This window comes from Camelus ferus, chromosome 16, assembly GCF_009834535.1.
Source record: "Camelus ferus isolate YT-003-E chromosome 16, BCGSAC_Cfer_1.0, whole genome shotgun sequence".
NCBI lineage: Eukaryota > Metazoa > Chordata > Mammalia > Artiodactyla > Camelidae > Camelus > Camelus ferus.
This window is the reverse complement of record NC_045711.1, coordinates 4,779,124-4,793,222: the sequence shown is the minus strand read 5'-3', so window position 1 is coordinate 4,793,222 and position 14,099 is coordinate 4,779,124. Positions and strand designations below refer to the sequence as shown.

At 36.6% G+C, this 14,099-nt stretch overlaps 1 protein-coding gene across 6 annotated transcripts in view; it reads left to right on the top strand.

Moving 5' to 3' along the window:
* Nucleotides 1-13,728, top strand: part of RPS6KB1 (ribosomal protein S6 kinase B1) — a 38,620-nt gene extending 24,892 nt beyond the window's left edge. The window contains exons 7-15 of one of the 6 annotated variants that reach the window (XM_014562189.2): nucleotides 169-269; nucleotides 2,042-2,132; nucleotides 2,335-2,425; nucleotides 2,954-3,061; nucleotides 3,366-3,428; nucleotides 3,616-3,693; nucleotides 6,218-6,325; nucleotides 8,806-8,918; nucleotides 9,909-13,728. In XM_014562189.2, coding sequence (XP_014417675.2) covers nucleotides 169-269; nucleotides 2,042-2,132; nucleotides 2,335-2,425; nucleotides 2,954-3,061; nucleotides 3,366-3,428; nucleotides 3,616-3,693; nucleotides 6,218-6,325; nucleotides 8,806-8,918; nucleotides 9,909-10,146 — 991 coding nt within the window. In that variant the 3' untranslated portion in view covers nucleotides 10,147-13,728. Of the gene's footprint in view, nucleotides 1-168; nucleotides 298-2,041; nucleotides 2,133-2,334; nucleotides 2,430-2,953; nucleotides 3,062-3,365; nucleotides 3,429-3,615; nucleotides 3,694-5,594; nucleotides 5,712-6,217; nucleotides 6,326-8,805; nucleotides 8,919-9,890 lie in introns of those variants that run through there. The other 5 variants (XM_014562190.2, XM_032498375.1, XR_004326604.1 and 2 more) reach the window with 5 other exon arrangements.
* Nucleotides 13,729-14,099: the final 371 nt, after the last annotated feature.

The window sequence follows — 14,099 nt, the reverse complement described above, 5'->3', positions numbered from 1 at the left end:
TGCCTTTTGGCAGCATTCAGTGCTATTTCTTTCCCCCATACCCACCCCCACCCCCCACTAATTTGGTCTTTGGTGCATGTCTGTTTCTTTCAAGGAATTTTGTTCCCTACCTGAACTGCTTTGAGTAGATTACTCTTTTTAATTTTATTAAATCACTTTTGTTTGCAGCTTTTACTTGGCAGAAATCTCCATGGCTTTGGGGCATTTACATCAAAAGGGGATCATCTACAGAGACCTGAAGCCAGAGAATATCATGCTTAATCACCAAGGTGGAGATGTATCGTAAACAGTTCTATAGTAAATAATCATCTTAAAATCCTCCCACACAGGTCATGATCATTTTCAAAGCCCTCTAGTGATGTGTCTGTTGTTTTACATTCCTCCCTCCGAATTTATGGCATCGTGATACTTGCTGAGATTTAAATGTTTAAGTACTTAAAGTTGATGAGATTAAAGAGAATTGAGGATAACTGGCCACGCAACTACTTTTTCTAGTTTAACTCTTTCTCTTGATAGCTTTCATTCTTTTGAAATCCTTACATAAAGTGTGGTGAGCCAAAAGCCAGTGCAAACACTAATTTTGGTTGGTTCCTTAAACTGGAACATGAATCTTAACTCTAATAGAGTTTTCTTTAATGATGATAATATGTAAGTACTAGAAAGCAGTACTTTTAATGATAATTTTATTAAAACGATTTAAAAGGAAAAGACTAGAATTGAATCAAAATATCTGATGTAGCCTTGGAAATAAAATGTTTAGTAGGCATCAGTTTATTCTTGCTGTTTGTAACAACAAACATACAAATCACACCAACTAATATTCCATACAGCTATAGGTACAGCAAAGTGAGCTTTGATTACAACTACCCGCTGCTACAGACAGTTCAACTTATGTGAGAGTAATCTGGGGTGTTCACTTACATCCAAAAGGAGCAACCAGCCCACCAGGATATCTGGGGGCTGATGGCAACTGCTGGTTATTAGGTGTCTACCAAATGATGCATGAGGTAGTTAATGGTTTTAAATTCTTGAACAGAAAATGGTCTTTAGATAGCTGACACCAGAATAAATGTGTCAAATTATGGGGTTTCTTTTCTTTCCTTTTTTTTTTTTAAAGGAGAAATGCTGTACTTAACCAAGTATATCATGGGTGTCTATGTATCTCCCTCCCTCCCAGTTCTGTCCACATGTCTCCCATCCTCCCAGTTTGCCCCAAACCTAGATTCTGATTCTGAATTCTAAGGCAAGGGATAGAATAGAAAAGTGCCTAGCGAACTTCTTTGATCCATAAGCTTGGTTCTGTGAAAATAATGGTCGTATTTCTTTACACAGTTACATTTGAGTTAATAGTTCATGCCTTTTCTTTTCTTGGAATGTGGAATAGTAGGCCCCCAGGGTCGCTGAACCAGTGGCTAGCTCATCACAGTTCAGTGAAGCTAAACTTGAACTGAAATATTCTTTATATAAGGTGGTGAGGTGTTCACTGTCTGGATCAGAGATAACGGCTCCATGCCATGTAGCAGTTTCATTTCCTTTTCTGAACTGCATGGACAGAAGCAGCCAAGTTGTTGCAGTGACTGTCTGAGACTGTTCTAAGAATTGTCAAGTCACAGTTCATGGTGATAAAAGCTGTATGTTTGAAGTACAGTGTCACACCATTATTTAAAACATGCAGACTATCTTTAGGGTCTGTGTACTTAATCCATACTTCAAGGTTTCGCAGGACTTACTTTCTCAGGATGATAAAGGATTCTTGGTATATAGGTCAATCCAGCGCTTAGACAAGCTGTTTCACCTTTTTCTCATCTTTTTTTTCCCCTTGACTAGATAGATTATATCCTTGGCCAAAGTAATTATGTCCTGTCCTTAAAGATTTAGCATCCCGTTTATGGATGGAACCTTGCTAGTTCTTGATATCTCAAAAAAAAAAAAAGGTGGAAAAAGTAAAGTGGAAGGCTAGATGATTGTCTTGTATGATATGTTCAAACATTTGCACATACTTAGAATTCTCAGAATAACCACCTGTAATCTCTCATTGTAGGTCATGTGAAACTAACAGATTTTGGACTATGCAAAGAATCTATTCATGATGGAACAGTCACACACACATTTTGTGGAACAATAGAATACATGTGAGCTGCATGTTGAAAGAAATGTTACTGGTGTGGGGGTAATAGCTAACTGTTGCCTGTAATAATAGTGTGCTAAACAGGTTCAGTAATAGTGTGCCACATTTTCTGTAGCAACGTTTGGTTCTGTGTATTGTGTTTAAATTTTTACTTCAGATGCTTTGCAGATAGTGGATTTTTAGGCATATTATTTTTCTCATTGTAGGGCCCCTGAAATCTTGATGAGAAGTGGCCACAACCGTGCTGTGGATTGGTGGAGTTTGGGAGCATTAATGTATGACATGCTGACTGGAGCAGTAGGTGCACAGTTAAAAGCTGCATGTATTATGGTCTGTGCTGAGCAGTTATTAAGTCACTAAAGCAAGAAACCTTTCCTATTTTGAAATGCTTTCAAAATGCTTTTTGAAAACGTTACCAATGAAGTTATTTTTTAAAAATTTAACACTCCCAGTGCTTTACTAGTAGTATTATGGCCTCTGTACTTTTATAAATATTTTCACTTAAACGATCTATGTCATGGCAGTCCTGTGACATAGAGGTAAAACAGATACTGCTCTTATTTATAGATGGAGAACATAAAGCATAAAATCGCACGGCTCACCCATTATCATACCAGTTAATGGAGGAAACCCTGTTCCTTCAAGACATTGCTGCTTCCTCTGTGCCACTGTTTAAAAACTACAGGTCTTTAGCAGTCATCCCGTATCACAGCATACATTTCTGATCTCTATGCATAACTGACTAGTTCAGCAAGTGGATAATTCTGTTTATTTAAAATTTGATTGTTTTATATGCTAACTTTTCTCACTCTTTTTTACCCTTAGCCCCCGTTCACTGGGGAGAATAGAAAGAAAACAATTGACAAAATCCTCAAATGTAAACTCAATTTGCCTCCCTACCTCACACAAGAAGCCAGAGATCTGCTTAAAAAGGTAGGGTTTTAAAATAAGCACTCAAACCATAAGCCTCAACTATTAGGATTTAAATAGATAGAACTGAATGTCCATTTTTGAATATAGACTCATATACAGATGTTGAACAAAAAAAGCTTACAGAAATTTTTTTGCAGGCAGAGTACAAATTTATTTCCTTTTTTTAAATTCCCAAACAATATTTAGTTGTAATTAATAAATCATATGTTCTCAAGGAAAAATAGATAAGCAAATTCTCTAAAAACAATAAATAATCAACCTGACTAAGTCAGGTTCATCGGTGATTTTTTTTTCCTCCCTAAAGCTGCTGAAAAGAAATGCTGCTTCTCGTCTTGGAGCTGGTCCTGGGGACGCTGGCGAAGTTCAAGTAGGGATTGGCACGTCTGGTGGTCTTAGGGGGAGAGAATGCTAATTTTATGTACTTGTGAAAGTTTTATGTAGTTGCTTATAAGTGTAGCTTATTTTTGACTGGTAACTTTAACCAGACAGTTAATCTGTCAATCCGGTGAAGTCTGTTCCCCTTGACTTTTCTTCCTGTTTCTTTTTCCCCTCAGGCTCATCCATTCTTCAGACACATTAACTGGGAAGAACTGCTGGCTCGGAAGGTGGAGCCCCCCTTTAAACCTCTGTTGGTATGTGTATATGAAAGCATATAACTTGGGGGGCCTGGTACTTTTTTAGAATAAAAATCTCTGAGCAGCCAGAAACATTATATTAACAGTTAAAAAAACTTTGGTCTATCCTTCTTTTCTTCAGAATCTTTATTCTGTGCAGTGTTTTCAAGAACTACTGCCTGCAGCAATTGATGGCTGGCTATATAAACTGTTTTTAGGTTGGTTGCCTAGGATATTGAAATACTCCAAGTCGTTGGGATTTTGGTGTTTTTTTTTGTTGGGTTTTTTTTTTTTGCTTAACTGACCCTATTTTAAATTCACTTTCCTATAACAAGTTGTCAAACTAGGTGGCTTGAACAACAGAAATTCATTATGTCACAGTTTTGGAGGCTAGAAGTCTGGGATCAAGGTGTTGGCAAGCTTGGTTCCCCCTGAGGGCTGTGAGAGAGAAGACTGATGCCTCTCCCCCTGCCTTTGCTGGCAGTCTTCGGCATTCCTTGGCTTATAGGCACATCGCCCTGTCTCTGCCTTCATGTTCACGTGGCATTCTCCTCGTGTGTGGATCTGTGTCCAAATTTCCCTTTTTTTATTAGGACACTAGTCACATTGGATTAGGCTCCGTCTCTATTCTGGGGTGACCTCACCTTAACTAATTAAATCTGTAATGACCCTCATTCCAAATAAGGTCACATTCTGAGGTACTGGGGGTTAGAACGTCGTCATATATATGTTGGGGGGACACGATTCAAACCACAGCAATATGTTTATGCGTAAGTGAGTTAGTGTATTAGTTCCTGTCTTTCTCCCATCTCAGAATTTGAGAAAATACTGTTTCTTTTTCTATTTCTTGGGATGACAGTAGAGGAGAAGGAATGGGATAATGATGATGATGATTTGGTCCTGGAGCACAAGATGACTTGCTTTAAAATTTCAACATACATACCTGTAAGGATAATTAACCCTCATGTACCAGGTGCCCAGCTTCAAAAAATAATAATAAGTCATCTTGTTTAAACATAAACGTAATCATCATGCTGTCAACACAACTAAAAAGCTGACCATTTCCCCGTTGTTTCCTTTTTCTTTGCTTTTGTTTTGTTTCAGTAAAGATTCAGTCAAATCTATACAGATTGATTATTACATCTCTTAGATCGCTCCATCTGCAGATATCCCCTCTCAGTTCTTCCTTTGAGGACTTACTGAAGAAACTGGACCACTTGTCCCATAGTGTTCCTCACATTTTTATTTTGCAGATTTTAACCCCATGATGTCCTTATCCGTGTTCATCTGTTCCTCATATTTCTGAACACTGATAGTTTAGATTTAGATGCTTGTTCTGATTCAGATTAAACTTTTGATGCTATACGTGTACTTGTATTTCTTTTCATGATGTTAGCGGTCATTGATCATTGCCTGTATCAGTGGTTCTCAGCCAGGGTTGACTTGGCAATGTCAGAGTCAAGCGTCAGAACTTAGAGAGGGGGCGCTACTGGTACTTAGGGGTAGAGGCCTGAGATGCTGCAAACATCCTGTAATGTACAGAACAGCCCCTTACAGGAATCATCAGACCCAAAATGTCAGTAGTGCTTAGGTTGAGAATCTGTAGCCTAGTTCCAAGATTTCATCAAGGGTTTGCAAAATTGTCTTATTCTAATACAAATATTCATTTATTAGGTAGAATTCCTCTATAAAAAGATACTTTTACATCAGTCGTTTGGTTACCTGAGGTGCAGTTCACACAGGCAATGCAGGATAAATGTTTCCTTCCCAGTTTTCAAAGTAATGAATTAGTTCCCAACCATCCTCCAAAATTGATTTTTTAAAATAAAAGTGTAATTATGAATTCATGCCTTTTAACATATTTGTGTTTCAATCCATTGCAATTATTTTTATTGACGTTCAGTTTTTCTCATCTTTAGACACTGGGTGCTTCTTCATGTTGGTTCCTGAGTTCTTTTGACACAACCACATAGTCTGTACCAGATGATGTACCAGAGAGAAGAAATTAAAGAAAAAGATCTGGTGGTTAGATTTAGGTGATAATATTCCTTCACAAGAAAGTATACTCATACAGAGTAGAGTATTATTTTTGTTCCTTGAAAAATTTAAAGAAATGAAATAAGCTATAGGAAGCAGCTTTAACTAGACCATCTTACAAATGTGCTTTGTGTTTAAACTCTGCTTCAGTAGTTTTTCAGGTTTAATACGAATTTGCCAACTGAGCAAATTATCTCTAAAAGGGAATTTAGACAGTGGGCTAGGCATACTGAGGGAAAGATTGATAGACTTTTAATAGAAATAATAACTGTGTACTAAAATCTATTTTAACATATGTTTAAAATTTGATGATGTAATTTGACATTTGATACTTCCCACCTGTATTTTTTCTTCGGTCTGTGTCTAAGGCTATTCTGATATTTTATTGCAGTCAAACCCTGAGAAAAGAGCTTTATCTAGAGCTTTCTTTGATGCACATAATGCATTTAATTGATATGTGTAATATAGTCTATTCATCATTTTCTAATCATTGTTTCTTATAAAGCAATCTGAAGAGGATGTGAGTCAGTTTGATTCAAAGTTTACACGTCAGACACCTGTTGACAGCCCAGATGACTCAACTCTCAGTGAAAGTGCCAACCAGGTCTTTCTGGTAAGTGAAAGAATTTCCATGTAGCCGTGGCAAATTCAAGTATGAGGACAGGCCCTAGAAAGAAACACCATTTTCAGTGAGAAGATTACAATTTGCTTGCTTTGCAATTCATGTAGATAACCTGAGGTGCTATTTTTTCAAGTTACCTCCTTTTAACTTATAGATGAGTTAGAAAATTGATTCTTAAAATTCAACATTCCATTTTAGCAATTAGTCAAGAGTATGTGATTCCATTTTTGAATGGGCCACTGACTTAAAATATTTGGCTCAGCACCTTAACTGAAAGCCACACAGCCGTGGCAATAGAAGAGCTCACAGTAACTATTTTATTCCTGAAACAGCTACAGATACTTGCTTCTTTTAACGTAAGTCTCTAGGGGAGTTTTACCATGTTGACTGAATATTTGACATCAAAATATATTGGTTTATGTGAGATACTAAGTAAATTAATCCCAATGAGGACGTATCTTATTTCCTCAGATAGAAAAACAAAGCTTTTAAATTTTGATCTGCAGAAATGATAGATTTATATTTTGCCTAATGCTTATTTTATTACTGTATTTACATGTTACATGAATACCTACCTTATTTTACATCATTTGTTTCCTTTGTCATTTCTTTTTGGACTACCTCTAGGGAGAACAGAATATGGAGAAAGTAATCATTTTGAAGTTGGTTTTTTCCCCCCATTTGTTTCTGAGTTCACTGGATTTGTCACTAACTTAATTCTCAAACTTTTTTTAATACTGCTCATAGTATAACACACAGTAGTGTTGTATCTTTTGGGGTGGAGGGTAAGTTCTAAAGTTAGCATGGAATGCAAAAATTGTGTATGGTCAAAATTACTTTTAAATCACCATAGTACAGTATGTTTTCTGAGTAAACAATGTTGAATAGTAATAATTCTTTAAATGTATGATCATTTAGTGATAAAAGAACATACATGTAATACAGTTTTATAGTATTTTTAATTACATAAGTGAAAGACTGCACGTTAACTTTGTCTACATGATGCAAAGTCACTGTGTCCTGCTTAGTAAAATCTCTCATCAGTGAGGGAAGTAGGCATGATTCATTTTAATTCTAGCATTGCTTTCTTTTTTTCCCTCATGATGTGGAATTTTGTTTTCTACTAATGTGGGATTTATACCTTTGATTTAACATACAGACCTTTTCCTTAGTTGAGCATCACAGAGTTTTAACTAACTGACAGTTTTTCCCCCATAAAAAAAGTCTAGAAACATCTTACCTTGCTTCAAAGAAATCCAAAGTTGTGATGGCAAAAGTTATTTTCATTCCAGTTCAAGTACTATTGAGCTTTCCTTAATTACTTATATTGGCCAACTAATGAACGTAAGAACAATTTTTTAGGTTGTAGCCAGAATTCTGTATATAAAGTGGATCTCTTTTAAAATTTAAAACAGTAACATCTCACTTATCTGGAGACTGTGGCTGTAGCAACTTCAGTTCAACTAATATTTTAATTCCTATCACAGAATTAAAGGAAATTCAATGGTCATTAAGGCACAGTCTGGTCATCTTGGTAGTTACAGCTTTGGCCCACTAGAGTGTGTGGGGAAATGGCCTCGGAAGTCCACGCGTAGCTGTAGCTGTCACAAAACGTATGCCGTACCGAATTGCACCTCACTCTTTAGGACTTCACCCAGAGCCTTATTGAGTCTTTTTACTGTAACTCAAATGCCTACTCATAGGTGACTAGAATAATAAACAGAAGGGAAGACAGGTGGAGGGCTGATTGTTAAAGGGATGAACACTAACAGCAAGATAAATGATAGCTGGTAGGCTAACAGCAAGGTCCAAGAAAGAACTAAAGCTAACAAAGCTGCGTTTTGCCTCTTACAATCAAGGGTTTTCACAATGCTGACGCTTATTCATCAGGAAATTACCAAATCTATCCAGTCCTTGGCCAGAAAGATCACGTGTCAAGTTAGAGGATTGTTGGTTTTTGTTTTTGCTTTTTTTTTTAATGGAGGTACTGGGTTGAACCTAGGACCTTGTCCATGCTAAGCATGTGCTCTACCACTGAGCTACTTCCCTCTGCCCAAGAATTGTATTTTTACTTTGGCCTAATATTGAGAAACTGTTTTGGGTGTGATAATCTTAGTTGCTTATATACACATCGCTAGAAACGCTAGAATTTTCTTTGCATTTATCTTTGTATTTAAGATCTTAATGTAGAGCCTGCATTTTCCTGTTTTGTTCTACTCCTTTCAGTGGAGTGAAATTTTGTTCATTGGTATGTGGGGCTCAATAGTATTCTGCTTTCTTGAGGTATATGCTCAAGAAATGGCTGGGAGGAAGTTAAGAGCTGTGAAATGAGCTCGAGGAGATGGGAGAGTATCCGGCTCGGTGATTGTAGGTGTGCATCACTGTGTTGGTGTGTCAGAGACTGAACAACCACATTTTCTTGATATATGTAACAAAATACCATTCTGTAGCCCACTGTTACTGTCTTTTAGGGTTTTACATATGTGGCTCCGTCTGTACTTGAAAGTGTGAAAGAAAAGTTTTCCTTTGAACCAAAAATCCGGTCACCTCGAAGATTTATTGGCAGCCCACGAACACCTGTCAGGTATTCAAAATTTGTTATTCTCACTTTTTTTTTTTTTTAACCTAGAAGTGCATTGCTTAAGAAACGTATGCCAGCTGACAGAGATGAAAGATCTTTCATTCTCTTCGGCTGACATACACACAGCATCAGTACCACGTTAGACTGCAAGTGCCTAGTCTGCGCCTAAGCAGTGATGACACGCTAAATCATTTACCTTCCCTCCTGGAAGTGAGCTCCTGGCCTTGCAAGTGTCCCCTTTAACCTCTCATTCAACATTTACTGTGTACCAGGGGTTGTCCTGCATGCTGGGGACACATGATTAAGACAGGAACTGTCCTTGTCCTGATGAAGCTTACAATTCAGTGAGATTCAAAATAAACAAAGGAGGAAATACAAAAAATCTGTAATTATAAGTAGGGCCAAATGCTTTATATATTAAAAAAAAAAAGTGTGGTGGTAGAGAGGGAAAAAAAACCAAGGGGACTCCTCTTCATGATGGTCAGAGAAAGGCCACCCTGATGAAGCAGCATCTAAGAATGAAGAAAAGGAGCTAGCCATACAAAAGACAGACGTACAGGGGTGTCACAGGGAAGAGAACAGCTCATGCAGAAGCCCTGAGGGAGGAAAAAACTGGGCCTTTTCTTGGAAATGAAAGGGAGCTCTGCATTCCTGAAGTGTGGTGGGTGAGGGGAAGAATGGCACAAGTTTGGAGAAATGTCTTATTTTAAATGCAGTAAGAAGCTGTTCTAAGTGTGGAATAAAATCATTTTTTTCCAAAATAAGTATCATTGAAGGTTTATGGGGGCAAGTATAGAGGGAAAGAGACCACTTAGGACACTAGCAGTCTAAGGGAGAGATGGCTCAACTATTCCCTTTGTGCCAGTCCACGTAAAAATAAAATTAAATGGAAAAAAAAAAGTTATTACCCTACGCCCTTTAAATGTAAGGGAAATGTTTCTTATTGAGATACTACTTGAGACAAATGAATGATAGCTCTTCCTTGTCTTAAAGCCCAGTCAAATTTTCTCCTGGGGATTTCTGGGGAAGAGGTGCTTCGGCCAGCACGGCAAACCCTCAGACACCTGTGGAATACCCAATGGAAACAAGTGGAATAGAGCAGATGGATGTGACGATGAGTGGCGAAGCTTCAGCACCACTTCCAATACGACAGCCGAACTCTGGGCCATACAAAAAACAAGCTTTTCCTATGATCTCCAAACGACCAGAGCACCTGCGTATGAATCTATGACAGAGCAATGCTTTTAATGAATTTAAGGGAAAAACGGTGAGGAGGGGATGTGTGAACATCCTGCAAGGTGAAACAAGAAGACGCAAAGGGATGGTCTCGAAGAGTCAGTGTCATTACATAGAACACTGTGGACAGAGGAAAAAACATGGATTAAAAAAAATCAATCAATGGTGCAAAAAACTTAAGTGAAAATAGTATTGTGGAACTCTTTAGGCACATCAATTAATTGATTCCTAGCGACATCTTCTCAACCTTATCAAGGATTTTCAAATTGATGGCTCAAAACTGACAGTATTAAGGGTAGGATGTTGCTTCTGAATCACTGTTGAGTACTGATTGTGTCGAAGAAGGGTTATCCTTTCATTAGGCAAAGTATGAAACTGCCTGTTATACTTGCAACTAAGGACAAATTAGCATGCAAGCTTGGTCAAACTTTTTCCAGCAACATGGAATCAAAGACGAAAGAAACTTATCGATTGATGTTTTACGTGCAAACAACCTGAATCTTTTTTTTATATAAATATATATTTTTCAAATAGATTTTTGATTCAGCTCATCATGGAAAACATCCCAAACTTTAAAATGCGAAATTATTGGTTGGTGTGAAGAAAGCCAGACAACTTGTTTCTTCTCTTGGTGAAGTAATAAAAATGCAAATGAATCATTGTTAACCACAGCTGTGGCTCGTTTGAGGGATTGGGGGGTAGACTTGGGGTTTATTTTCAGTAACCCAGCTGCAATACCTGTCTGTGATACTAGAGAAAAAAAATTCTATTTAATCATTTCTACTTGCAGTACTGCTATGTGCTAAGCTTAACTGGAAGCCTTGGAATGGGCATAAGTTGTGTGTCCTACATTTCATCCTTGTCCTGGGCCTGCATTGCACTGGAAAAATACCACCGCTTGTTCTTATACCAGTATTTGGTTCAAGACGTCAAATGTGTTCAGCCTATGGCTGAAGAAGGACGGAAGAGAGTCAGGATAAAATGCATATTGATGGCGGCAAAGTGAGGGAAATAGGAGGGAGATCCAGGGGAAGAGGGTGTTGCCTTGGTCCACTCTCTGTGTCTGATCTCTTTACAGCAAATGTTGAGGTTTTACGTTTTACTTCTTTGTACTGTTTTTTGCTGTCTGCTTTCCTTATGTTTTTTTTTCCTTAACAGTTTAAAAAGGAAAAAGGGTATTTTTTTCTCCTATATTGGGGCTACATTTTTTGATTGTAAAAATATTTGATGGCCTTCTGATGAATGTCTTCCACAGTGAATAAGAAAACTTAGTGGCTTTATTTAGGATACATGTTAACGAGATATCATGTTTTTGGAATTGTAACAGAGTCTACATAAGTGATTTACAGGTACAAAGAATAAAAATAAAGGTAACTTTACCTTTCTTAAATACTTCCTGCCTTAAAGAGAGCATTTCCATGACTTTAGCTGGTGAAAGGGTTTAATATCTGCAGAGCTTTATAAAAATGTATTTCAGTGCATACTGGTAAAACAGGTGATCATGCAGTTGCAGCTGAGTCTTATCACCTCTTTTTGTTTGTTTTTTATAAAGTCTTCAGTTTATGCAAAGTCAATTTGTAATATTTTGCAACCCTACGATTTTTTTTAAATAGATGCTGCTTGCTATGTTCTCCAAACTTTTTTGAGCCATAGGATCCAAGCCATAAAATTCTTTATGCATGCTGAATTCAGTCAGAAAAGAGCAAAGCTTTGCTTATTTAAATGACAGTTCAAGAGATGAGATGAAATCCTGACATTAAGCAAAAATAGGACCATGAAAAACGATTGGAAATACACCTTTTCAATTGTGGCAATAAATGAAAAAATTGATTAACAGTTCATCTTTGGACAGAAAGCTTTTTGTTTTTTTAATCACTCCCTCTAGACCCCCTCTTCCCTTACTGCAGCAGCCTACTGAGAACTGTGTAACTGTAGCTAGTACATTAGGAGCTACGATAATGCTAAGGGCAGAAATTGTACTTGTGTGAAAAAACAGAACCCAGAAAGCTGTGGTGATAAGTACAGGCTTTAATTTCACACTGTCAATGGCTTGTACCACTCTGATGGTTCTTTTCAAATGTTTACTAACTGTGGTGTTGACTGCCTGACCAAATTCCAGTGACATTTTTACACCAGAATATTCCTCCTCAGCCCTGTTTGCTAGTAATACTTGCGCTGTGATTGGCTGGCTTTAACCACCTCAGAGTTAAACTATTTTCATGCTTAGCCCTGCCAGCAGTAGTGGCAAACGCTGTAACTTTTCAGCGTAAAAAGCATTGATTGCACACCTGCCATCCACACAAATAGTATTTCAAGCTTAACATTAAGTGAAATTAATTTCCTATATGGTGGCAAGTTTATTGAGAAATTGTGTTCCATAAATGGATATCCCTACTATGACTGTGAAAACATGTGAAGTGCCACTTTAGTGTCACAGACAGCACACACCTATGCAATACGGCTTACCCTGTATTTATTTGTAAAAACCCAAGCATAGTCTAAAATATATGTCAGTAATACTAGTCTTGAGTTTCTAAGAGGGTTCTTTATGATTATTCCAGGTAAGTGTATAAAAGAGATTTAAGTGTTTTTCTTTCATCATTTCATTATTTTCTTTAAAATCAGCTATTACAGGATTTTTTTAATTTTATACATGCTGTTTTTTAATTAAAATATAATCACTGAGAACTGAAGTTTACTAATTTTGATTTTATAAGGTTTGTAGCATTACGGAATAAACTGGGATTTATAAACCAGCTGTGATTAACAATGTAAAGTATTAATTATTGAATTTGAACCAGATTTTTAGGAAACATGTTATTTCTTTTTCCCCTTTAACTAATTTGAATCCTTCAGAAGGATTTTTCCATACTATTTTTTAAGACAGATAATTGGGGGAGAAGAATGCATGTATGATACTCCATAAATTCAGCATTCTTTAAGAAATAAATGATTGTTAACATGCTGCATCTTCAATAGTATTAATATTCCCAAGCCTTGGATTTTACACTTAATATAGGACTTAATTATTTTGGTTACTCAGTTAGTCATATGGTTCCTTGCTAATAAGGGCTAGATCTAAGAGTATTCTCATGAGAAATGTTGAATTTATGAAGAATGGATTTTGAGGCTCTGAAAATGGTTAATTTCTCAAATAAGAACATCAATGTCCAAACATTTACCTTTTTTCATAGGAGTAGACACTAGCAAGCTGGACAAAACAATCATAAAAGTATTTGTCACACCATGACCTGTGGTCTGTTGCTGACTGATACAAAATTCTTCATGTGTGATTCTTCACTTACCACTACAGCACAAGTATTATCTCAGTGGATTATCCGAAGTAACATTTGAAAGATGGGTTCATCTGTGTTTGCTCTTTATTATTTTTTTCCTATCCCAAGTTGGCTTTGCATCTATCAGAGTAAATAAATTCTTCAGCTGCCTTATTAGGAGTGCTTTGAGGGTAACACCTTTTCTGCTTTTCATCTTGTATTTAGTTTACTGTATTAAGAATTTGATTTCAGATTGAATGAATGTAAATAGAAATTAAATACAAATTTGAATGAACATAAAATAGAAGTGATTTTTTTTTATCATTATCCTAAGATAGGAAGAAATAACTAACAGATGCACAAATGGTTTCAGTTTTTTCCACTAACATGACAGATGTGTTCAGGCTCTCATGTTTAATAAATTTTATATATATATTAAGAATGTATATATGTAAATGAAAAAAATTTCTCTGTTGAGAACTTGAAGATACTTAAATATATTGTAACTTTTAGTACTGGTTTTATATATTAGTTGTTAAACATCTGTGATTTCCAAGTTCTGTCAAATAGAATTAAATTGGTTGCTGAAAAAAATATTCATTGGAAAAGTTATGGTGAAAGCCAGCTTCACATAAAAACACTGGAAGACTTTCTTGTAGGAACACTCAGCAGT